Source organism: Ictalurus furcatus, chromosome 19, assembly GCF_023375685.1.
Source record: "Ictalurus furcatus strain D&B chromosome 19, Billie_1.0, whole genome shotgun sequence".
Taxonomy (NCBI): Eukaryota; Metazoa; Chordata; class Actinopteri; order Siluriformes; family Ictaluridae; genus Ictalurus; species Ictalurus furcatus.
In genome coordinates, this window is record NC_071273.1 from 11,573,121 (window position 1) to 11,598,437 (window position 25,317).

Below are 25,317 nucleotides of genomic sequence, written 5' to 3' on the forward strand. Positions count from 1 at the left end.
GTGTGTGTGTGTGTGTGTGTATTGGGCTCTGTATCTATATGTCTGTGATTACACCGACGCCCCCCCCCCTGCCCCCGCCCCCTTTTGGAATCGGTGTGTATCGAGCTGAAACTGTTGTCATGTGTGTATGTTGATATTTTTATGGTCTCCAGGGCCAAACTGTTAGAGAGTGAGGCAGTCAGTGAGAGCCTGCGCAAGAACCTCAGCCGTGCTGCCACACGTTCCTCTCTATACGGAGGAAGCACCCCGTTCCCCCTCGGCCCAGAGAAGGAGGCATCTGACATAATCGAGATCGCCAAAAAGAACCTAGAAAAACTCAAGAGGAAAGAGAAGAGGAAAAAGAAGAGGTGAGCCTCCTCACACACCTGCAGGTTGTCAGGATTTCAGAGTCATGTTATTTTCGTGTGTTTTGGGTAATTACCTATTAGTTCTGTGCCCTGCCCCTCTAAGCTCCAGGTTCTGTGCACACCTGCTGGAGTCACTTTTATAATGCCTCATTACAGAGAATGACAGCTGTGATTATAACACCAGACAGTGATTATTTTCTCCATGGAATTCATTTGACAAGCCCTAGTAAGCTGTTATGTGTATTCAGGGTTGTCATTGTAATCTTTGCAAAGTTTAGACTAAATGAATGTAGCTAACAACCTGAATACTTCCTGTCTTGACAACAACACAAAACTAATATACTGTTTTTATTTATTTATTTCACAGAGACCATAGCAACACTATTCGATCCAACCAAATGCCTAATAGTGGATCTCTGGCCATAAACTCACATGTATGTTATATTGCATACAGTCTCACTTGTACATTGCTATGGTCTCTGCCAAATGGATATATGTACTGTAAGCAGGATATTAGCTACTTCTTATTGTCAAGACATAAATAGCTATGTTTATGTCTTTTATTAGCTATGTGGGGGTTTTTTTTCTGTCTTACACATGAGAAATTATCTACTCCAATTCAGACTTGGGGGCCTTGTTCAAAAGCTTAAAAGTGGATCTGTGGTCTAGGATTTAAACACAGGACCTTTTTGCTCACTGGCAGTGAACTTTAACCACTGGCCTTAGCTCCAAACATTTTGTTGTCAAATAAATAAAAAAAGTATGAATCAGACATTATCTAATGCACTCATCCCAGTGCATGTTTTTTCTAGAGCATGAAAACTTACACTAAACAGTCTGAGAAAAGTCTTGAAAAAGTTTATTTTTTCTTACACAATGAAAGGATAACAACCCTGCAAATAGTTAAAACAAATTTTGTTAGCCAGCTTGCTAATGATATAACTTGACCAGATTCATGAGAGGATTTTTAGACATATTATAGCCAGCTAACTAACATGATCTAACCTGACAGGATTTCTGAGGAATATCTAATTGACTAAAACAAATTAAATTGACAGGATTTCTGAAAGGAATTTAAAATTCATACTCTTTACAATTGCCACTAGCTAGCTAGCTAGCTAACCTGACAGGATTTCTGAGAGGATTTTGAGCTATATTCAGTTTTTAATCTTTATTGCTAATACTAGCTAGCTGCCTAATCTAATTAAATTTTACGGAATACCTGAGAAAACCTCTTAAAAATACACGTTAAGGCAGCTAAATAGAAGTATTTCTAGGACATGCCTTTGAGTTCATTTATGGGTTAAAAATAAACAGTGTCAAAGATTTGGCATATGTGAACTTAATAATACATACACCTCAGAAACAGATAATCTAGCAAAAGCTTTTTCACTTACCTGTGTTTCTTGGTGTATTCTCTCACCTTCACTCACTCTCCTCATCTGAAGACTACAGCAGATGGCAAAATGTGCCTACGACGACCCTGACAAAGACAGGTTTGATTTCATAACTTCGCAACTAACCCTTTAACATCACTTTTTATAGAATGTATATTGTACCTGCAGGTGGATGCCATCTTGGGAGAAACCGACCACCCTTACACTCTAATTCACCTCTAACTTCAGTTACTCCGCTTTTCATCCATAGTCTTAAATGAGTGCTTATGGTCTATCGATTAACTTATTCACTTATTTTCCATTGCTTTAAAATTCAGAATGACTTTCATATAATTTGTGTCACTTCAGAATCCACGGGTTTCTGACTTTAATCGCTGAATGATTGATCTTCACTTCCTAGAGTGTGTTAACTTGTGACAAAAATGCAGACTAAAAAATTGACAACAACTTTTAAAAAAAAATCAGTAAACAACTTTAAAACTTGCTTAGTGATCATTTTAATCATTTTCTGTATTGTATATTTTGGTGATTTATGGACTAACCATCTTCATTTATTGAAAAAACAGGTGCTGTTCCATAATCAGAAGTTGGGGAGAGTTGGGGCATGATTGCCAGTTATATTTGATTTGTGGTTTTAAAAATGTGGTATATTTTTCATTTAGTTACATATTTATTTATGTCTCTTACAGTGTCATTAAAGAGGAGGGGCCTGACAATGACCAGGACAAAGAGTCCTCAGACAGAACCATTGAGGAGCCAGAGGGAGTACGTTTGATTGATTGATTTTTTTTTTTTTTTTTTTTCTTCAGCACTTCCACTGTTAAACCATATGTTAAATAAACACTCCAGAATTTTTTGGAGTTTAATTCCTATTTACCATGTTTCTCTTATTCAAAGAAAATAATGCATTTCATAATAGGTTGTTCATGCAGTGTGGATGTAGTAGCTAGGAATTAGGTTGGGGGGAAAACACTGAATTGGTATTAATGAGTATTAATGATTTTCCTTCTGAAAAAACAATAGAAACCCTCAGAGAATTTATACTGGTTTTAATGGAAACTGTAATGGTCCCTATGGGCCTCTACTGGTAATTTATTGCCTTCTATTGGTGGCATGTTATGTCTAGTGGTTACCCTTAAGGACCAGTAATGGTTTTAATGGTTATCTGATGGTTTGTAATGGTATTTGTAGTGGAAACCATTATAATTTCTGTGATGGTTTCTATTGTTTTTTTCCACAACAGGGTTAGGCATTTAAATTTTTATCTTTGTTATTGATATACATTATATTAATTTTGTGAAGCAGCATGACTGCATTACTTTAAGCATCACATGATTGCAAGATCTCTAAAGTTAATTTGATTTGCCACTTTTGCCACATTTGACTGATTGTATAGGAAGGAAGCGATCATGAGGAAGGAGATGACTGTGAGGGAGAGGAAGAGGAGGATGAGATGGAGGCAGACGAGAGCTCGGATGAGTCAGACTCAGAGCTGGATGAGAAAGGTAAAAACATACACATTTTCCTAGAAGCAAATCTCCCTAAAGGCAAAGTTTGGCCAAGGAATAGTTTAGAATTTTCTGCTTACTCAAAACCAAACGTAGTTGGTGTAGTTTATGTTATGAAGTTTCCACAACATATAATTGAATGAAAAGCATGATTTGTCTCTCTTTAGTAGAATAGAATGGTAAAGGACTGCATCACACCACCCTGTTGTTGACTATTTTCCTTTTAATCATTGTGTGTTAGTCCTTATTGAACCAAAAAGTCAGTTAACCTGCACTGTTGGAAAACATCTGTTGATCAGTGAAGTGCCTGTTTTCCAAGCATGGATTATATGGTGTGTGATTGTTCACAGACAGCGTCCAAGAAGATCTAGCCAACATTACTTGTGAGATCGCAATTAAACAGAAGCTGATCGATGAACTGGAGAACAGTCAGCGGCGTCTACACACACTGAAACAGCAGTACGAGCAGAAACTCACGATGCTGCAGAACAAGATCCGAGACACGCAACTGGAGAGAGACCGGGTGCTGCACGGCATGGGTACGCCACTCTGTCCACAACACCTGATTATGATTATTTACAATAAAATTACAAACTTTTTTATATTTTATTACTGAGGCATAGCAACGCGATCCAGGCAACATTGGTATCAGTGTTGCTATTCTTATTTTCAGACAGGCAAAGCCACAGATCGCTTTGCTTGAAACCACAGGCACAGAAACTCTGAAATTTAATCTATCTTCCCATATGGCGACATGGGGCTTGTTATTACGTGCCAGATACAAATACAAAGTCAGTCTTTTTCTTCTGCTAAATCAAATAATATGCCAAGGGGTAATTTCATTTCTTCTGGCTGTGTGCATCTGTGCACAATAAAATTCCTTTAGTGAATTCAGTGTTGCATATTTATTCACATTTACATATTCATCCATAATTGCACATTCATCCATATTTATTAGAGTGCTTTTATAATAGACAAAGCAACACAGAGTGAACAGAAAACAATTATATTTTTAGATTTATTATTTTATTTTTTACACAGTTCTGCATGACTACTAAAAATGAAGCATCAGTTGGCATTTATTTCTAGCTTGCTAATTACGTGCTAATTACTACCTGTTCTGCTTGTTCTGTTTGCTGGTATTAATTCATCAATAGCCTCAATAGAATCTGTGAATATACCACCGCTTGAGTGTTATATTGAAGATGGCATGTTCCTGCAGGCTCGGTGGAGTCAGGCACGGAGGAGAAGGCGAAGAAGATCAAGGCAGAGTACGAGAGAAAGCTGAGCTCAATGAATAAGGAGCTGCAGAAACTGCATTCGGCTCAGAAGGAGCACGCACGCCTGCTAAAGAACCAGTCACAGTACGAGAAACAGCTCAAGAAGCTCCAACAGGAGGTCTCTGAGATGAAGAAGACGAAGGTATGTATGCGGTTTAATGTGTAGAAATAACAAAACAAAAACCAATTGCAAATTCCCCCAAATGTGGTCAGTCTAAGCTAATTTTGTCTGTTTAGCGTCAATAAAAAGTGCACGTCTAAACTACATGCCGAATGTGAAAGACACTGATTGAGTCAGTAATACTTCAGTATGGTTCAGAATTAAGCAGTGTTTTAGCATCATGTTAATAATGTCATGCTCAGGTTGGGCTGATGAAGCAAATGAAGGAGCAGCAGGAGAGGAGCCGTGTCTCAGAAACCCGCCGCAACCGGGAGATCGCAACGCTCAAGAAGGACCAGCGGAGACAGGAGGTATAAAGACTCTGCTCTCACTTCATACAAGCGCAGAGCGAGAGCTTAAAAAAAAAAACTTGCAAAGTCTTGTAAATGTACGGTCTCAAGATGAATATCTTGTCTTCATTTCTGTCCTCTTGTACAGCACCTGCTACGGCAGCTGGAGGCTCAGAAGAGACAACAGGAGCTCATCCTGCGCAGGAGAACAGAAGAGGTGAGGGAAACGATAAAAAAAAAAAACAACAGAGAGGAGCAGAAAATAGTTTAATGAAAATCGAAAGTTGTGCAACTTTCATCTCAAATATAGTTGATTAGCCAAGACATAGCAGTGGTTTATAAGTGGGGTTGTGGAGATTGCTGCAAATTTGAAATATAGTATTAACCGTACTGAAGTGCAACAAGGTCTCTGAAGGTTTTCAGTCATATAGGTTAGTTGAAGTACTGTGTGATAAGTCATGATGAATGGATATAATATGCAACAAGCTTTACCTCTGCATGTTATAATGAGCCTACACTGGAGACTCTTTCCAAAATCTCCTGAACCACCACTAGTGTGTAGCGTCCACCTGAATGATGCGATGGCAGCCATAGTGCGCCAGAACACCCACCATGCCCCAGCTATTAGTGGAGAGTAGAGTGATGTAGCCAATTCAGAGATGGGGATTATTAGTGGGCAATGATGGAGAAGGGCCAATGGGGGAATTGCGCCAGGACACCGGGGATATATCCCTACTCTTTTACAATTAGTGCCCTGGGATTTGTAGTGACCACAGAGAGTCAGGACCTCGGTTTAACGTCTCCTTTGAAATACGGTGCTGTTTTACAGTGTAGTGTCCCCGTCACTATACTTGGGCATTAGGTCCCACACAGACCACAGGGTGAGCGCCCCCTGCTGGCCTCACTAATACCACTTCCAGCAGCAACCTTACAGTAGTTTTCCCTAGGAGGTCTCCCGTCAAGGTACTGGCCAGGCTCATCCCTGGAAACCAGGCGAGAACTGCAGGGAGATATGCCTCTGGCATATTGGTTGGTTATATCAAATTAACCAACACCTTCTGACCAATCAGATTCAAGAATTCAGCACTGCTGTATAATACATTGCAATATTTCACCACACGTCATCATTCATTGTTTTGCTGTGTGTACTATAGGTGACGGCTCTGAGGAAGCAGGTTCGGCCCGCCTCAGGAAAGGTAAACCGGAAGATCAGCTTGCCTGAGCCTTTACACGAGCCTGCTGCACGTTTCGGACCCATCCGAACGCAAACTGCTGGGAGTAGTGCACCTAACGGAACAAGGTGCTGTCCACACTGTCCACCAGCATTCAGTCTCTCCACTTTTTCCCCTTTCTAAAACGGGATTCAAAAGTGTATTTGGTATAATAGTTTTAACTCCCCTGTTAAATCATTAGCCCAGTTGGCTCTGTTATGCTGTAGCATTTTGCTGGCATGGTTTGGGTCCACTTGTTCTCGTAGAGGATATAGTCACTACAAATCAATACAAAGTTCTTCTTACTGAACACCATTATCCTGTGATCAAACATTTCTACTCTGACTGCAGTGGTTTCTTCTAGGATGACCACGCCCCAATCCACAGAGCATGAGGACTCAGAGTATGAAAATTATGTAAACCATAGGCCTTGACTTGAATGACATTTAAATCCAATTGAAAACTTATGGGAGATTTTGGAGTGATGTTAGACTGCGCACTCCATCACCATCATCAAAACACAGATTGAGGGAATATATTTCTTGAAGAATGGTCTTCATGCATCCTGTACAGTTTCAGAGATGTATAGGATCTATTCCAAGGTGCATTGAAGCTGTTCTGGAGGCTTGTTGTGACCCAGCACCTTATTAAGACTCATTTTGTTGCTTATTCTTTTAATATGTTACCCACCTGTATCTTATCTTCATCTCAGACCCACAAAGGTCTTTCTCATGCTTGGGCTTTCTCTTGATGGAAGGCTCGTGTGTGTGTGTGTGTGTGTGTGTGTGTGTACAGGGGAGAGTAAATAAGAGATGGAGGGAATTGAATGTCCTTTTTTGGATCAATTTACAAACCCCAGTCATTTCTGTCATTTTTCATTGTGTTTCTTTCAGGTTAAAACGACTGGAACTTACTATTACATAATTTCTGGAACACGTTATAAAGGTGTTTAAGTGGATGTTGGCACGGAGTTTGAATCCACTGACTAGTTCAATATTAATTCAATAATCATTGTTACAGGAAATACCAAATGCGGTCAGGGGCGGTTTCCTCAACCAAAACAGCACGGGCCAAATGGCAGTCGCTGGATCGCCGTGTCAGTGACATCATCATGCAAAGGATGACAATCTCCAACATGGAGTCAGATATGAACCGTCTCCTCAAGGTGACCGCTACAATAGACTGCTTAGTCATTGTGCTACAGTTCAAGAATCCTCATATGACAAACTGTTGGGGGGAAAAAAACTGAAATAGTGTTATTCTTTAAACTGATTGTGTGTTTGTTCCAGCAACGGGAAGAGCTGACCAAGCGCAAAGAGAAGGTGTTGAAGAAAAGGGATAAGACTGTAGCAGAGGGCACTGACACAGACAGGACCATCCAGTCTCTCAATGAGGAGATGGAGTCTCTCACAGCCAACATTGACTACATCAATGACAGCATCGCTGAATGCCAAGCCAACATCATGCAAATGGAAGAAGCTAAGGTACACACAGTTATAATCATGTTATAAATATAATTATAGGCAGTCAGCTGTTGTATTAGCGAACATCTGCATAATCTTATTTATTGACTTTATAGCTTTGGACCAAATTGTACCTTCTTTGCATAAATTTATTTTAAAACATTTAAGTCTAAGTCTAGGCTACCAAAATAGTCACTGTGTAATGTATGGGAGCTTAAGGCATGAGTAGACATTTGTATATGTGTGTCATATATGTTCTATAGGAGGAGGGTGACACAGTGGATGTCGCTGCTGTGATCAGCTCCTGCACTCTATCAGAGGCCCGCTTCCTACTTGACCACTTCCTCTCTTTGGCCATCAATAAGGTACAGAAGACACACAAACATACTAATTCAAAAACACACTCTCATGTTTGGGAATTGTGATTATTGCTAATGTGGACAACTCCCAAGGCCTTGTCATTTATTTTACCTCGATTTTAGACCAGACTGTAGGTATAAATGTTGCCGTTGAATGATAGTATGCAGATATATTGATAGAAACATTTTTTTGGTTTACTGAGGGTGCCAATATTTATGGAATTAGCCATTTGCTTCAGGGGGAAAATGTGTCTTAAAAAAAGGCAAAGTGTACTCATGTGTACTGAGAGTGCATTTTCCACCCCCAGGGCCTGCAGGCAGCACAGAAAGAGTCTCAGATCAAAGTAATGGAGGGCCGGCTGAAGCAGACAGAGATCAACAGTGCCACGCAGAACCAACTTCTCTTCCACATGCTGAAGGAGAAAGCTGAGCTCAACCCGGAGCTGGACGCTCTACTGGGGAACGCTCTGCAAGGTGCAAGTCACCTCCACACACACACACACACACACACACACACACACACACACACTCACTCATTCATGCATTTACTTCACCCAGCACCTAGCATGGCTCTCATACTCTATACTCCAGCCTGCCCTTTTTGAGTTTGATCTTGATTTACTTTTATCTTTTTCTCACCCAAACCCAAACAGAGCTAGGTAACACAGCAGATGGTAAGTAAGCCCCCAAAACTGTATGTGAGTACATGCATCTCCGTCAGTCTAACCAGAAACTGTAAAAGTACTAATGTGCATGGAGTCTACCTTTCCCCAAAACCTCACATTTTTACCTTTTAGACCATTTAAACCAGCTAAACACATTATAGGGGCTCTGAGTTTCTGCTCTTTATTAGGATGGTAATGGTTGGGATTTAGTGGGTGTCCAAGTGCTATTGTTTCTGCCTTGTGCTTGCAACTGAGCTCTTTTCAGTGGTTAGAATGCTTGCCCTCAGAGACTCAATACAGGACATAGTGTAGTAGATGTTTAAGTGACTTTCTAACAACTTTACGGTTACTGGCTTCTCTTGGCTTGACTACCTGTATCTGCACCCTTATACTTGCTATCAAAATTATTCAACCCCCATTGAAAATCAGGTTTATTGTCAAAATTTACAGACTTTCAGCTGTTTGTAATGAACGCTTCAAACAAAAAGCAACTGAAATAGTTGAAAACACAACGCATGCTTCAAATGGTTTCCCCAAATTCAACTGAAAATGCAACTTAATATGATTTCTCCAGTTTCAAAATTATTCAACCACTTCATGGCAAGCATCTTTAGTACTTAGTAGAGCACCCTTTTGCTGTTATGATCTTCTGCAAATGAGATGTATAGCTTCTGGCAGTGTTGCTGAGGAATCTTATCCCATTCCTCATGAGCAATGGCCTCCAGTTCAGTAATATTCTTGGGTTTGCGTGCTGCAACTGGCTTCTTCAAATCCCACTAGAGATTTTCTATGGGGTTCCAGTCAGGTGACTGTGATGGCCCTGTAGAATCTTCCAGGACTACTTCTGCAACCAAGCCTTGGTGGAATTTGAGGTATGCTTGGGATCATTGTCCCGTTGGAATGTCCAATGACGCCCAAGCTTCAGCTTCCTTACAGACGGCATGAGGTTTTCTCATAGGATACTTCTGATACTTCAATGAATCCATCTTGCCTTCCACATGCTGCAGGTTTCCAGTGCCAGAGGATACAAAGCAGCCCCAGAGCATCACTGAGCCACCACCATGCTTGACTGTGGACAGAGTGTTCTTTCTTCATTCTTCTTCCTCCAGACGTACCGCTGATCCATCATGCTGAAAAGTTCCAGTTTTGTTTCATTGCTCCAAAGAACAGGATCCCAAAACTTCTGTGACTTATTTATATGATTTTGAGCGAATTTTCTTGTGCTTTTGGGTCAGTAGTGGTGTACGTCTTGGAGTTCTGGCATGGAAACCTTCTGTGTTTAGTATGCGCTTTACTGTGCTCACTGAAACCTCAGTGCCTGTTGCACCAGGTCTTGCTGCAGGTCTTTTGCAGTCACTCGAAGGTTTATCACAACCTGCCTTTTCAGAAATCTGGTTGCAGCCGTTAATAGCTTCCTTTTTCTGCCCCGTCCAGGTATTCCATGTATTTTCTGACCCTAACCAGTTCAGGTATTTCATGTGTTCCAGCTCAAGCACACCTGGTGTAGCTAATGAAGCCCTTGATTAGTTGCATCGGGTGTGCTTGAGACAACACCTGTTATGCATATTTGTGCTGTTGTGAGGGATTCTATTCAGGGGGTTGAATAATTTTGAAACTGGAGAAATCATTGAGTTTTATTTTCAGTTGAATTTGGGGAAACCGAAGAATTTGTTGTGTTGAACTATTTCAATTGCTTTTGTTTAATTTGTTCATTGCAAACAGCTGAAAGTCTGTAAATTTTGACCAAAAAAAAAAACTTATTTGCAATGGGGGGTTGAATAGTTTTGATTGCAACTGTATGTTGTGAGCTGACACTGTTACCCCAAAGTGATTTTGAATTCAGATTCACTGCCACTGTCTTTACCAATGACTCAGTGTTATGTATATAAATGCAGCACTTAGATGGTCTTTCTATGTCCTTTGCTTTCTTTCAAACTGAACATTCAGCTAACACTCAGTCTCAAAGCAGCTAACCTCATTAAAGTAATAAATTCAGCAAATACCAACCCCTCCACCCAAACATACTGTAAGTGGGGGAATTTCATCCATCCATCCTTCCATCCATTTTACATACCGCTTATCCTACACAGGGTCGTGGGGGAGCCTGGAGCCTATCCCAGGGAACTGTGGGTACAAGGCGGGTGGCACTCTGGACAGGGTGCCATCCAATCACATACACATTAGCATTTCCAAATTGTCAGTAGTGTGCGAATCAACCTACAGCACATGTTTTTGGACTGGGGGGAGGACACTGGAGTACCTGGAGGAAACCCCCTGAAGCATGGAGAAAACTTGCAAACTTAGCGCACACAGGGCGGAGGCGAGATTCAAACCCCAAACCAGGGAGATGCAAAGCAAACATGCTACCTACCAAGCCACCGTTAGAGGGGGAATTAGTTTTAGAAAATAGACACTTTTACCTTACACCAAATGTAGGCAATCAGTCAAGATGTGACTGGTGTTTTGCTGTTTTTAGTTTTACACTGGGGTTAAAACTGGGGTCAAATAACAGGTGAAGAAAGTAGCTCCAAACATATCTTGGCTTGAGGTAAGTGTAAAACTGTATACATCTGTTATCAACAATTCTTTTAATGTATGCAGGGGTTGAACTTGGTTTTGCTCAAACTCTCCATATGTTTACCCCAAAATAACAAACCTCATAAATGCAACTAAGCTTCATTGTCAATATCGGACTTAAATATGTCACAGCTATCCATGGACAGTTAGAATATAGATAGAATATAATAGTCCTATCCTCAAATTGGGAAGGATGGTCCCTTTTTCTTCCTGTTGATTTAGTTAGTGTTCTCCTTCAATTGACTTCAGCTTGCCTAAGATGTGCATGGGCAGCAGTTTGAAAAGATGCAGGCTTTGTCTCAAATAGTAGTTCTAGCATTGTAAATTCTCAATACTCAAAAGTCAAAAGGGAGAATTTTGCATTGAAAGGTTTTATTCCAATTCCAATTCAAGATGCTCCACCTACCTCTACATTTATAAAGTAAAAACTACTTCTGGAAAAACATTACTGGCCTTTTTCAGAAATGGTCAACAATGAGTTATCACAGATTCGTCCGCAGCATCGTCCACATCAGCATTTGTTAAGCTGGCTCCTTACCCATTATGATCTTTGCATACAGAGAGTATTTTGGTAAAATATCTATAGGTTTTCTTAAAATAGAGTGCTCAAAGTGTATTACTGGCAAAAACCCAGTTGCCATCAATTTAGCAGAATTCAGCTTTAGGGACACCCGGCAGGTTTCCCCAGACCACCACACATTAGCTTTCATCCCTGAGTTGGTAGTTATTGAGACCCAGCTATTGTATGGTAATAGGATATTTTCAAAAATGCACCAATTAATGCTATGTGGGCCAATGTGTGCATACATGCGGATGTGTTTGGGCTAACTGTGTCATGGCCTGTATATTCTGTGCTCATTCAGAAAATGGTGAGGAGAGCAGCAGTGATGAATCTGACCGGAGTCCAGCTACTGAGGGGAGGTAACACACCATAAATACAAACCAACACAATAAATCATGGACTAATCATAAACAAATGCTATAAATGATCAATCAGTGTCAAACACTACCATTCTACCGTAATAGCCATTGATCATCTGCTTATTCACTGCAGCATGCATCTCTATCATCTGCACATTTTAATGAGTCATGACTGATGACCAGTACTAGCAATCAGCTTCCAATCGATCTGCTCACTGTGCCTTATGCAATTCCTTGATAAACCTCTCAATGGGGATTTGATTTGTCTGTTCCAGCTCTTTGGCCTCAGACTTGATGAAGTTGTGTGCAGAGTCCAAACCCAGGAGTAAGGTATGGCGCCACACAGTACATCAAACATATATTGGAGTTAGGAGTTCAGTTCATAACTATTGCTCATGTTTTGTGCCATCTCAAGACATGACAATGGCTGCCTGTGAAAGCTTAATATTAGAAGGTTTCTTAACCAGAGAAATGTTTACTGTCACTGTATGATTATAATCACGATTTACATTAAAGAGTCAGTACTGGTCAGCTCTAGTCTGTATGGTTTAAGGTGTTTCTGCCTTCCTGCCATATAGTGCACTAATTGGGTGTAAAACTGCTTTGTAGCGTTGTCTCAGTTCTCAGAGGACAGATCACATTCATTGGATAGTTTAATACATCATTACCTATAGCTAATTTAATACATCATTGCCTATATTCAATCCAGTGTGATGAACTGAACATTTTTATTGATGAAATAAAAGAACATCACCCGAGCTGGAACTGGTACTGTCCAAATTCAGCCCAAAGCCTCCCTTTCTGCTGCTCTGTGTACAGCTCTATATAGAACAGTCTATAACGTGAACAGTTCATTTGAAAATTTTGAATGATTTGAAAATGCCAAAACTTTGCTGCATCACAGTTGCTAAAATGAGACCAGAATGGTTTGCCATTGGCATCAGTTTGTAACAGGAATATACTGTACATGTTTTTGATGTTTTTGATAAGTTTGGTGTTGAGTTCAGTTCTGCAGCAAGTTGCGACCTGGGTCCATATCACCCTTGGTCATTAGTATGTGATCTTTGGTCTTTTTGTGTGTGTGTGTTCTTGAGTTTCAGTCTGTAAAGAGTGCAATTCTCAGTCATTTTATAATATCTTTTGATTAAAATATGGTATCCAAGGTCTGTAAAGTATCATCTGTGTTTGGGAACAGTGAAATGATTATGAAGGTTATTTGAAACCTCTCGTAGGCAACAGGACTTGCTCTAATGTTGAAGATATTGTCTCACTTATCACTGCTTATTAACGCCATGTCTAAAGCATTACACAGTGTGTCATCTTGACTTACTACCAATAGATATGAGTTCTCAAGTTTTATACGAATTCCTCCCCAGGCTCGAAGAAGAACCACCACCCAGATGGAGCTGCTGTATGCCAACAGCGCTGACCCTGATGCCCCTGTGGACGATTTCTCAGCTCCTCTTTTATCCATTTCTGAAAGCTCAGAGGGCATTGCTGCCCTAGTGTCTTCTTCAGTAGACAGAGACCTGGCCACAAATTTATCATCCAGAACAAGTGTTTTGTACGTCTTTTGTACTAGATTTTATTGTGTTTCATATAAGAGAAAATGAACGAGGTTTAACAAGTCAAGTGCTCTATTCAAGCTTGTGCTGCTATTGTGCATTTAACGTATACAGTATTTATTGGTCTGTAGTGGTTTTTGTTTGTTATTTGCACCACACAGATCTGGTGTCAGGTCTCCCACGGTGATGGAGAAGACATCAGCAGAACGCTCACCTCTGACACGCAGGACAAATCAGGAAAGGAGTCAGACGTCCACAGACAAGCCCAAGAGTCAAGACCCAAAACAGTATGAGATCAAGCACCTTTCTACAACAACAGTTGGCAGAACATTTTTACATACTAATTAAGCATTACAACCTTAATTAGGTCATTAAAAGAACATGCACTTGTTAAAATGATTCATTTTAAAAAGCACATGTTCTTTTAAAGACTTCATTAAGGATGTTTAATGTTTAATAAAAAATTATTTTAAGGTACATAATCTGTCACTTGTATTACTAAACATAGTTGTATATGTTACTACGATTGAATACTTTTCTGACATTGAACTCTCCAGTGATCGTTTGTTTTGCTCTTCTCTTACAGATTTGATCACCCTGTTGTTTTAGAGGCTCAAAGGTAGCTGTTCTTGACCCCTTCCCAACACACCTCAATTTTATCACCTCTCCTCATTTGTCTCTGTATTAATCTTGTAGCTGATTATTTTCTTCTGAAAGCTGCATGCTGCCATTACGGATGCCCTTTTATATTTCAGCTAATTTTCTCATTTTCAGACTTTGTTATTACGACAGTAATTTATTTATTTATTCATTAGAATGTGTGTACGTGTGTCCTTTTTTTAAATTTTTTTTTTTTTAGAGGCGTGATCAACCCTGTGCCGTGCACTAAGGGCAGTCGTACAGCCAAGCTTCAGTGTGTGTATGCAGCAGAAGGACACACTAAAGCCCTGATGTGTGTGGATTCCACTGATGATCTACTGTTTACTGGCTCAAAGGGTAACACCTTAAACCTCTCCAACTTTCTCTGTTGTGTTTTGGAAAAGAAAACACACATTTGCTGTGAGATTTCTGCATTTATTTTAAGCAATAGCGCATGAGAGGAAGTGTGTTATGGCTAATAAAATAACAGCTGTAATTTGTTGGTAGATCATTAGTGTATCTACTATATGTTATTCACAATAACACATGAGCTCTCATTCTTATTCTTTGCAGGTTTTTATTCTTTGTTATTTCTTTGGGTCAAAGAAATAACAAACTTTGTTTTAAATTTCAGCAATATGATATGCTCCACCACAAAAAAGTGTCTTGTCTCTGTGCAAGAAAGTTACAATATTGTTAATTGGTAAATAATAGTTTTAGCCCTGTAAACTAGCATCTATCTGGCTCAGCATAATAGCTAATAGTGTTATCGTTTGGTAGAAAAAGGGCAACTGATATTATATTCTCTGAACACTGTATTATCTTGCTTAAAATTCAAAACGCACAGATGTTGATCCAGCCTCTGTGGAAATATTTTGCGTTAGGCTTTCTGTATAAATTTGATGAGGGTTGGTCACAGTATCAAAAAGAACTTTCTCCAACATGTAATGAATTGGCATTGTGTTTGTCTGACATAAGGCCTATAATAATTTTGTTTTGTTTTTTTATGTAAACATTTTTTACGATAATAATGACTGAATGTTATCTTTTATAATACATCCATTTTTGAATATTTGTTACAGTAAGGTTAATGATACAAGTAACTTTGAGCCTGGAGTAATGTGACCGTTGCTATTTTTTAGCAACCCGTGGTCCATGGAACGATACACATTTGGTATCGCATGCTAGAACACATTCTAACTCATGAGATGTGTGATCGGGACTAGCTGTTTTATATTAGACATGGCATTATTTTTACAGTACATACAGTATGTGCGTTTGGGAATGAACAAGTGTATATTCAGCCAGCATCAACTGATTACCGCAATAATTACATAGTTGATCAGCTGAAAATGTACACTACCATACCTACTGTACATTGAAGTAATAGGAATGTGTACTGGCCTGATGGTGGAGCTTAAGGACAGCATTAAGCATTTTAGCTTATATCTCCTGAGCCATGAGCTGTACATGTGTACTTTTTTTTTTTTTTTCATTTAAAATTCTTTGATTTACAGAATTACCACACAGAATTACCATTTGGATAATTTGGTGCTTAATTTGCCACAAAGATGTAGACACATTAAAGGAATGACTCCTAGGGTATCTCGACTACTGGGGACGCACCAACATGCACAGTTTCAGGCTTTCCCTGCTCCCAACACTTAGACTGACCTCATCAGCTCATTATTAAGTTCATCAACTTTAGCTGTTTTGGAAACGGGGAATGTTTAAAATTCTGCAGGGTTCCTAGGACTGGAAAAAAAAAAAAAAAAAAAAAAAAACTGGCAGCATAATGACATGTCAATGTATGGATTCTATACTATATGAGTTGGCTACAGGATTTGCTAATCTTGTTTTCAGAAATAAAACCAAATATATGCCTTTATGATATGGTTATCTTGAAGACTGGAATCTGTGTTCATATGTGCAGTTTTGAGTCAGACAGCTGTTAATAGTGTTTTTGTTATCCTTAATTCTTGTTTCCCAATTTTTGAGCTTGTCACAAGGTTTTCTTATATTTGTTTTAAATCCATTTTGCTAGTGAAGTAATAAAAAATTTGATTTTCATCACACATTTTGATTGTAACATATCAGACAATATGGGTGGGGTTTTGCTGTTTTGTCACCAAAATGTAACAGTCTGCAGTCATACATCAATATAGCAATCATTGCAAATTGTAGACTAGTTGCAAAGTAGTGCTTTGACCCAAATGATTGCCCCTTGTAGCTGCTGCTGTTGTTGTTGTTGTTGTCATCCTGACTGATGCATGTCTCTCTGTGTTTGGTGGCAGACCGGACATGTAAGGTGTGGAACCTGGTGACAGGACAGGAGATCATGTCCCTTGGTGATCACCCCAGCAGTGTTCTGTCTGTCAGGTACTGCTCCAGCCTCGTCTTCACCGTCTCCACCAACTACATCAAAGTGTGGGACATCAGGGATTCGGCCAAATGCATCCGTACACTCACGTGAGTTACTGACCGGTTCAAGTTCATGAACATCTAAAGTTAAGTAAGAGACATAGGGATTGTTTTTTTATTTTAATGCTTTTCTGTTGTTATTCCTTTAAAAAATTAAATGTTCTTTTTGCCCCCTTGTCTCAGGTCCTCTGGTCAGGTGTCTCAGGGTGATAGCTGTGCTAATCTGGGCAATCGAGCTGTTGCTATCCCTCCTGGTGAGAATCAGATCAACCAGATTGCCCTGAATCCTTCTGGAACGTTCCTGTATGCTGCAGCAGGCAACGCAGTCAGGATGTGGGATCTGAGGAGGTATGGAGTAAGCTAACGGCTTCTGCATTCCTGTAGTTCATCAGATATGCCCTTGTCAGCTGGCCCTAATGACCTGTATTAGTTTCAGCGGTCGTATTCAATATGAAAGGAACAGTGAGTACGAGTGATTGCATTCAGAGTAAAATGGATTAGCTGATTGGGAGTACCAGGCTAGCCCCAATGATGTAATCCATTATGTTGGCAAAATTTTTCACATAGACTTTTTTCCCCCAAGTGACATTTCAGTCTGAGTTTTATTACAGTAATTATTTTCCCAGTGATCATTTTGTTTTGGTGTGATATGTAAAGCATCATAAAAGTGATTTATTTCTTCTCTGGCTTATGAGTTTTATATTATAGTTCATGCATGAGTGGGATTTGACAATGAATGGTGCCAGTCAGTGTTTTTAGCATGTCACATGTCAGCGTCTCTAGTTTGCTGAGTCATGTGGCATATGCTACTCGGGTCATTAGCCTAAATTAATTTCTAATCATTTTTATAAGTGAGACCCAATGTTGGTCTGTCTGTCTGTCTATCTATCTATCTATCTATCTGTCTATCTGAACTGAACTGAAGATAGGAGCACCCAGGATCTACACTTCCTCACGTACTGTACAATACTCAAGTGAGCAAACCCCCTTAAACAGAACGGGGGATAATGCTAATAACTTTCTCTGGGTTTCATAATGCTGTGATTCGTAATATGCATTTTAATTTTAACTATGTGAGTCATATCTGCTGGCTGACTAGCTAGTGGAGTTACATGATATCATAAATAACATCATAGATTAAACCCATTTTTATCATAAATTAAACAAATGTTATTAGAGTCAAAGGAATATTTCACCATTGTTTGTCCTAATCTGTACTCTCCACTACATCTACCTTATATTCTATGTGCAGTTACCATGAACAATAATATCGACGTTTCCCTGTACTAAGAGAGAAATGGGGGGGACTCGCTTATAATGGAGGCCTAAGGGCAGCTGCCGAAATTCCATCAATAAACATTTATGTGAAATGTATTTGATGGAAGCTTTCATGAATTTTTCATCCAAGGGTCAAGCTCTTAAACTGTATAAAATGTCCTTTTAGAGATGAGACTGTTTTTCATTTCAATTGGAATTTCTGCCTGATGGTGCATGGATACGAGAACAAAGTGTCTCTGAGAGATTGGAAGTTGATTTAAAAACTACATTATAGCATCTTTAGAAAGACTTTTTTCTTTTCCTATGACTTTCTCAGCCTTATGGTTGAATGCAACATAGCTTTAAATTGACATTATATAGTCACTTTTTAACCATTTATTGACAGCACATCATTTGATCACATCAGAATGATGTGATCTTAGACTTCCTTTATAAAGTAAACAAGATTTCAGTGCTTCACAACAGGTTAGTTGGCTAGTGTCACCGTGATTGACAGGGGAGAGAGAGTATACCATCCTTTCCACCCAGAGAGAATAGTTGGCTCACAGCTACATATGGCAGTGGTATAATCGGCATTCGAACTCGCAATCTCCTGACGATAGAGCGAACAGTTCGAACGCCACTCTGGAGTGTTTTTTTGTTTGTTTGTTTGTTCTTTGAAATGAAATTGCATCAAGTCACAATGTCTTCTAGGAAGGTCTACAGTAGTTCTACTTGAGCTATTAAGGGAACTCAAGATGCAAATATTGGAAGACAGAGTGTGATTGGGACAGGGATTTGTATTGTTATACCTCTACAGTCTGTCTGCAGTTCTCATTTTAATAGTACAGAGGATACTAGACTAGAATAACAGCTAAGGCTCAAGACACCATCCCAGCAATCTATAAATAAGCATCTGCAAATCATGAAGTTGGATTAGTGTGCCTTACATGTGTATTATTATTATTATTATTATTATTATTATTATTATTACTATTATTGGGAGGTCTCTAGAATGTTCACCTTCATTCCCAGTTTCATTTGTCAGTTCTTTCCTGAACATTTGAAAGGTAACTGCTAACTTTAGAATATTAGGGTGTCTTGAGCTGGCATATCAATCAGTTCATCTCAAACTGTGTTTACTCCAAAACTCTACAGCACAGCCTTTTCCGTCTTTCTCGCTGTCCTCCTACAGGTTTGTTTCTACAGGGAAACTGACAGGTCATCTGGGGCCAGTAATGTGTCTAGCAGTGGACCAGCTGGGAAATGGTCAAGATGTGGTCATTACAGGCTCCAAAGACCATAGCCTAAAGGTACGTACACACACACATGCACACGTGCACGCACACACACACACACACACACACACGCACGCACACACACACACACCCCAAAGCACTTATTATGCTTGGTGTGCCAGTCCTTCTTGAGCTTCCAGTGTGTAGGCTATATTTAATTACCAGTTTTCAAACTCAGCTCGCTCACAGCAGCACACATGCCACTGCAGCTAATTCATAGCCTACTGTACCTAAAAATTAACTTTACAATATTAATCAAGCTTTCAAGGTTCTACAAAATACACAGTGGTTCACCAGTATGTACTTGTACACCTCTTCATTATCAGCTATACCCAATTACTACTCCCTATCAGCACAGACTTCCTGTGTGTGCGTGCGTGTGCGTGCGTGTGCGTGCGTGTGCGTGCGTGTGCGTGCGTGCGCGTGTGTGCGTGCGCGTGTGCATGCGTGTGTGTGTGCTCTTTGTTTCAGATGTTTGATGTCTTGGAAGGTGCTCAAGGAAGCATTCCTTCTACTCATAACTTTGAGCCAGCCCATCAGGATGGCCTGGAGGCCCTGGGTATTCTGAGAGACTCCGTGTACAGCGTAGCCAGAGACTGCATCCGGAAATGGGACCTGTCTAGCAAACAGCTCAAACAGGTACAAGATGGAGAGAGGCTACATTCGACACCATGTACTGCCATGCTGTAGTCAATACAGTCTGAACATGAACATGAGAAATGTTTATATTTACTTGTCTAAGCTATCTTCCTGACTAAAGTGGTCTTGCTAGCTAAGTGTGATTTCCTCACACAGTGAATGTCAGGCTTTGATCAGGTCTTCTGTCATGCCTACATTTTTTACGTGATCATTCTTTTGATATGTCTACATGCCAAAATGTTCACATCAGCTATGTAATTCCATGTATAAATAGGCAGTTTTGTTAAATAACAGGTGTAGTCCTAATCCTAATGGCATTGGTCCTTAACGTCCCAACGTATTATTTTGTTATTCACCTTCAAGCATATTATTTAGTAACTGTTTTAGAATTAAGAGAAAATGTGTGTAGTTACAGTAAGAAGGTAAGTCTGGGCTCACAGACAGGTGCTTCACGTTTAACAGTTAATGTGGTGGTATAGGTCTTATCAATCCTGCAGTTATTTCCAAATTCCTGACAAATTTGTGAAGAAATTTGTTGGGGTTTTTTTTTTTTTTTAGTTTTTTTTGGGGGGGTGGGGGGGGTTTCGCAAGTGAGGTGCTTGCTGGTAGACGCTTAGATAAATTCATTACCTATTAACTTGTAATGGGATGTAGGAAGAGACTTTAATAGGTCATTCTGTACACGGTGTACAAATACTCTGTGTGTGTGTGTGTGTGTGTGTGTGTGTGTGTGTGTGTGTGTGTGTGTGTGTGTGTGTGTGTGTGTGTGTGTGTGTGTGTGTGTGTGTGTGTGTGTGTGTGTGTGTGTGTGTGTGTGTGTGTGTGTGTGTGTGTGTGTGTGTGTGTTGGTTGCCCTGAGCAGCAGGTTGACCGGGCGCACTCTGATTGGGTAAGCGCTCTGGCGGTGGTACCGGATTCCAGGATTTTACTTAGCGTGTGCAGAGGAGGTCTCCTGAAGCTGTGGCACTCAGACACACTCAGACCCCTGGGGGAACTGAGAGGACATGACTGTGCCATCAACGGCATCTCCACCAACAGCACTCATCTGTTCACTGCCTCAGAGTGAGTCCTACACCCACATGCACAACCGTGCACTCCTTCAAATGTTGGGAAGCGTAATCTGACACTGTCCTAAACCATACTGACAACTGTGACATTACAGAAAAACTGGGTTTTTGTTTGAGGCACATGTTTATCCATGTAGTCTTTAATATCTGCCTCAGATTAAATAATGACATTTGCATTTAAATCATCTGTCTGTTAACATCTTAACTTATAAAATTCCTTGTAGGATGAATTTAAACAAAACAACAAATGTGACCCAATACATGCTCCTTCACAATATGACCTACTGGCTTGTTATTGGTCTTAATATATTCAAATCTTCTATTCTAAAATATATATATATATATATATATATATATATATATATATATATATATATATATATATATATATATATATATATATATATATATAATAAAATGAATGGCTTTGATTTTGACATGCTAGAGATTACACAGGATGGTGCAAAAAACAAACAAACATACAGACGTGAAAAATTAAAGGAAAACAACAACAACATAAAAGTGACTTAATGAGCTGTTGTTGGACCAAGCAATTAGCTAAATATCAGTGACAAGAATTCATTTTTCTTTCTGATTTGTTTGTATTTGTCCATAGTGGGGATTCTAATCAAATGTCATTGAGCCACCCTTTATAGCTGCTATAACATAACTGATATTTCAAGTCAAGTGGGTTTTATTTGCCATTCCTCCATATAACGTGTATACATTGGCATGAAATATCGTCTCTTCAAGACCGTGGTGCAATGTATACAGCAGCACTTGAACACAGGACTACTCAGAGTGCAAAGACACGAGAACAGTGTTACTGTAAGTATACAATAAATGCATAGGACGATAAATACACAAGGTTTGATAGATACAAAGAACAATAAATACACAGGGCAGTGCACACTACCTACACATGACAACACAACAGCATTGGATGGAAGAACCCAGTGCAAACAAACATTTGTTTGTAAACTGTAGGCTTGTGAAATTGGTAGTTTGTAAGATAATGCTGTCATTTTGACACGTAGGTCAACATGCAGTGATTGCTGTACTAGGGTAGGTGCTGGGAATGGTGTTATGGAGCAGTAGTGTAAGAAGTAACTATTTCACGGATATTCCACAACATTCCATGTAACTATAAACGATTAAAAAGTATGAAGTGCCATTCATTAATACATTTAGCCAATTTGCTGTTGGATAAGAGGAATAAAACACTATGGGACATGCTGTTATTAGAAAAAAGAATCAACTTCAGGGTGGTAACTGTCCTGTAACTCTGTATCTCAAGCTGAGCCACATCACACCCCATCATTGACTGTTTTCTTATAACTACACGTGCCCTATCCGTACATAGTGTAGCGTTACTGTTTATTCTCTGTGTGGATGTGTAAAATAATACACATTAATGCTTTTGAATGTTTAATCTTTTAAGATACTTATATTATTAATATTTTATAAACACTGTGTACCAGCATTGAAGAGTAATAATCTAAATATTGTTTCTGATTTTGTGTTCTTGCAGAGATCGGACAGTGAGGATCTGGCAAGTCAAAGGCTCTCTGGATGACGGGCTTTACTGACTCAAACACACGCTGTGACTCAGAAACTGAGAGTATGGTTTGCACAAGAGAAGAAACCCAGCATTCTTTGTCGGCAGTTTGGTTTCCTGAAAGTTTGCTAGTTTCTTGCTAGTGTGCGTGCGATGGCTGTGTTTTTTTTTTTTTTCCCTCAACATACAGCATTGCTTGTGTGCATCTTTAACTGCCAGAGAAGAAAAGCTGATCAGCATTCCTCTGAAACTGCCCTGCTCCTGAGCACTGCCAACAGTCTTATCTGAATTTAGGTCACATGCTCATCGCTGGCTGGTGCAAAAACCAAAGCTGGGCTTTGGTGCTGTAAGTGCAGTACAACTGGCTCTAAAACATAGTGAAGACTTATTGAAACTTTTTTGAATGCGTGTGAACGTGATTTCGTGTTGACTGAACATGACCGACATGCTCTTAAATGAAACCTTAAGCAAACCTTGATGTCAGTTCTCTTTAATGGTCGATGTCCAAAGTGAAGAGTGTTGCCGTTAATCTCAGCAGTGAGAGCTCACGCAGCGTAAACACAAAGAATCTGTAACTTCATTACTACTGGTACAAATACTTGGGCACCCATGTGTTTTAGTTTTACAAACTGTCTTATCTACTGTATTTGTGGTGTACGTTAGTGTGTCTGATGTATGAAGTGCTGATCTTTAATTGTGCATACACTTTTGTTTGGATAGTATTTAGATGTACAGTACATGGGATCACTGACTGTAACTTAATCACTGTTTTAACCAAGTCTGTTCTGTCTGGATAAAACCCCAGGTCAATACAAATCATGTCTGAAAGGATCGTTTGGTTTCTGCGTCCTCTTTTAAATCATTACTAATCAAAATGTACTTTATATTAGTGTCAGATTTAAATGGGGGGGGGGGGGGGGTTGAATAAGGATTGTTTTTTAGCTACCTAAAGACATTCGATTACATCTTCAAATCACGTCTTGAGATCGTCTAGTGCTAGCCTTCTCCTTGTTCCATTTATTAAACTTAAAAAGATTAGTGAAGCAGACTTTTGTTGTTATGCACCAAAGTTATGGACCTCCACTGATCTTTGATTTTAAAACAAAAATAAGTTCCACTTTAGCTTATATAAGTAGCTTTTATTATTTGCCTTTTATTATTTGCACACTTTTTTATTTGTTATATTGTTATTGATCTCTTTCTATAACTGCTATTATTTATTTTATAATTATTATTTGCCTATTTTCATTTTGTTTATTACATTTTGGATTTTTGTTGTTGTTTTTTATTTCACACTAAAGATTTTTAGCTGCAATTTTAATGTATGGGAGGTGCTATATATATATATATATATATATTATATATTATTTTTGCTGTTGTCATTAATTTGAATCTCTCTCTAATAAGGAAGGAAACTTTGTCTGCTTCTACATATAACTTTTAATTGTTCCTGCTAAAAGACAACCCAGGGAACTTTTTAGGGTTCGATGTTTAACCTCAAGACCCCCCACCCCGCAAAACCTAGAACTTTAAAAGTAAGTGGAGTAAGTCTACACGAACATCGCAACTGCACTGCAGCACGTGATCAGTAGGGGGCAGTATATAAATGTAAGTCACTTAATCACGCTGTCACTTTTCTGCTTGCCAACATATTTGAGTGTGTTGTTTACATGCTTGTCAAAGATGGGCTGGAACTTAAGATTCCACAGATGGAATGTTTACAATCCAAAGCAATTTTTAAAGTTGTTTTTTTCTTTAAAAAAAACTTAAAAAAATGGAGGAGCTGTAATGGGGTGATTCACGGGGAAGTAGTAGGACTGAGAGAGATTCAGATATTCGGTAATTTTGTCTAAGCTCAGAGAAATAAATTAGTTTTAAAAAATATTGTTTAAATGCTCAGAGGAATTGCTATATGGCAATAGTGTGGAGTAGAGGGCTAATTGTATCTGTTTGCATAACTCCTTAAACTGTTTGCACACTTTGAAATTGTCATGCACACAGTACATTTCCCATCAGATCTGTTCTGTCTGTCTGTCTAAAATCGAAAGTAGTTTCTGGTTTGACCACAAAGGCACTGCATTATTCTCCTAATAGGAACACACCCCCACATCCTCTATATTTCCATCTGAAAGTAATATCTTCCACGTTGACTGGTGCTTCTTTATTCACATTTCAACCACCCTCCAAGCCAAGCAGACGTTAGTACACACAAGACAGGATTATGACTGTTCTGCTGGATATTTAATTCATAGTCAAGCCTAACCCCTTAAAATAACTTGACCTCGTTTTTAATAGCACTTGTGTTTGGATATGATTAGGAAATGCAGAACCTTTGCAGCTCGGCAGGGGAACAGCGATTCTGAGTGAAGAGTGAAGAGCCCCCCCTTTGCCTGTCTTTCTCTCTCTTTGTCTCTCAATGGTGAAGAGTGGATTGCTTAATCAGGCGTAGCTTTGAAATCAGTCAGGATGTCTCACCAGGGAGAACAACGAGCTTTGATTGGTTAGCTCAACTCTCATTAAGAGTGAGATTGCTGAAACTTTGCTCATCTCCAAGAGACTAGCTAGTGTGTGGCTTTAAATGTATATGTGCTATATGTATTTATGCATGTATGCCTTTGTACTGGTTTTCTTCTTCTTCTTCTTCTTCCTTTTTCTTCTTCTTTTTTTTTTTTTACAGATAGCACACACATCGACT

The 25,317-nt window shown here is 39.3% G+C and overlaps 1 protein-coding gene across 3 annotated transcripts in view; it reads left to right on the top strand.

The window, feature by feature from the left end:
• LOC128623335 (kinesin-like protein KIF21A) overlaps window positions 1–23,453 on the top strand; it is a 54,146-nt gene extending 30,693 nt beyond the window's left edge. The window contains exons 11-36 of one of the 3 annotated variants that reach the window (XM_053650323.1): window positions 153–347; window positions 1,796–1,843; window positions 2,434–2,509; window positions 3,141–3,249; window positions 3,603–3,791; window positions 4,475–4,674; window positions 4,896–5,003; window positions 5,131–5,199; window positions 6,137–6,282; window positions 7,214–7,358; window positions 7,483–7,677; window positions 7,920–8,021; window positions 8,324–8,489; window positions 8,669–8,689; window positions 12,121–12,178; window positions 12,454–12,508; window positions 13,555–13,742; window positions 13,905–14,030; window positions 14,330–14,362; window positions 14,603–14,739; window positions 16,677–16,851; window positions 16,987–17,151; window positions 19,256–19,373; window positions 19,830–19,997; window positions 20,860–21,059; window positions 22,596–23,453. In XM_053650323.1, the coding sequence (XP_053506298.1) occupies window positions 153–347; window positions 1,796–1,843; window positions 2,434–2,509; window positions 3,141–3,249; window positions 3,603–3,791; window positions 4,475–4,674; window positions 4,896–5,003; window positions 5,131–5,199; window positions 6,137–6,282; window positions 7,214–7,358; window positions 7,483–7,677; window positions 7,920–8,021; window positions 8,324–8,489; window positions 8,669–8,689; window positions 12,121–12,178; window positions 12,454–12,508; window positions 13,555–13,742; window positions 13,905–14,030; window positions 14,330–14,362; window positions 14,603–14,739; window positions 16,677–16,851; window positions 16,987–17,151; window positions 19,256–19,373; window positions 19,830–19,997; window positions 20,860–21,059; window positions 22,596–22,653 (3,250 nt within the window). In that variant the 3' untranslated portion in view covers window positions 22,654–23,453. The remainder of the gene's footprint in view (window positions 1–152; window positions 348–1,795; window positions 1,844–2,433; window positions 2,510–3,140; window positions 3,250–3,602; window positions 3,792–4,474; window positions 4,675–4,895; window positions 5,004–5,130; window positions 5,200–6,136; window positions 6,283–7,213; window positions 7,359–7,482; window positions 7,678–7,919; window positions 8,022–8,323; window positions 8,490–8,668; window positions 8,690–12,120; window positions 12,179–12,453; window positions 12,509–13,554; window positions 13,743–13,904; window positions 14,031–14,329; window positions 14,363–14,602; window positions 14,740–16,676; window positions 16,852–16,986; window positions 17,152–19,255; window positions 19,374–19,829; window positions 19,998–20,859; window positions 21,060–22,595) is intronic. The other 2 variants (XM_053650325.1, XM_053650326.1) reach the window with 2 other exon arrangements.
• The last annotated feature ends 1,864 nt before the right edge of the window (window positions 23,454–25,317 follow it).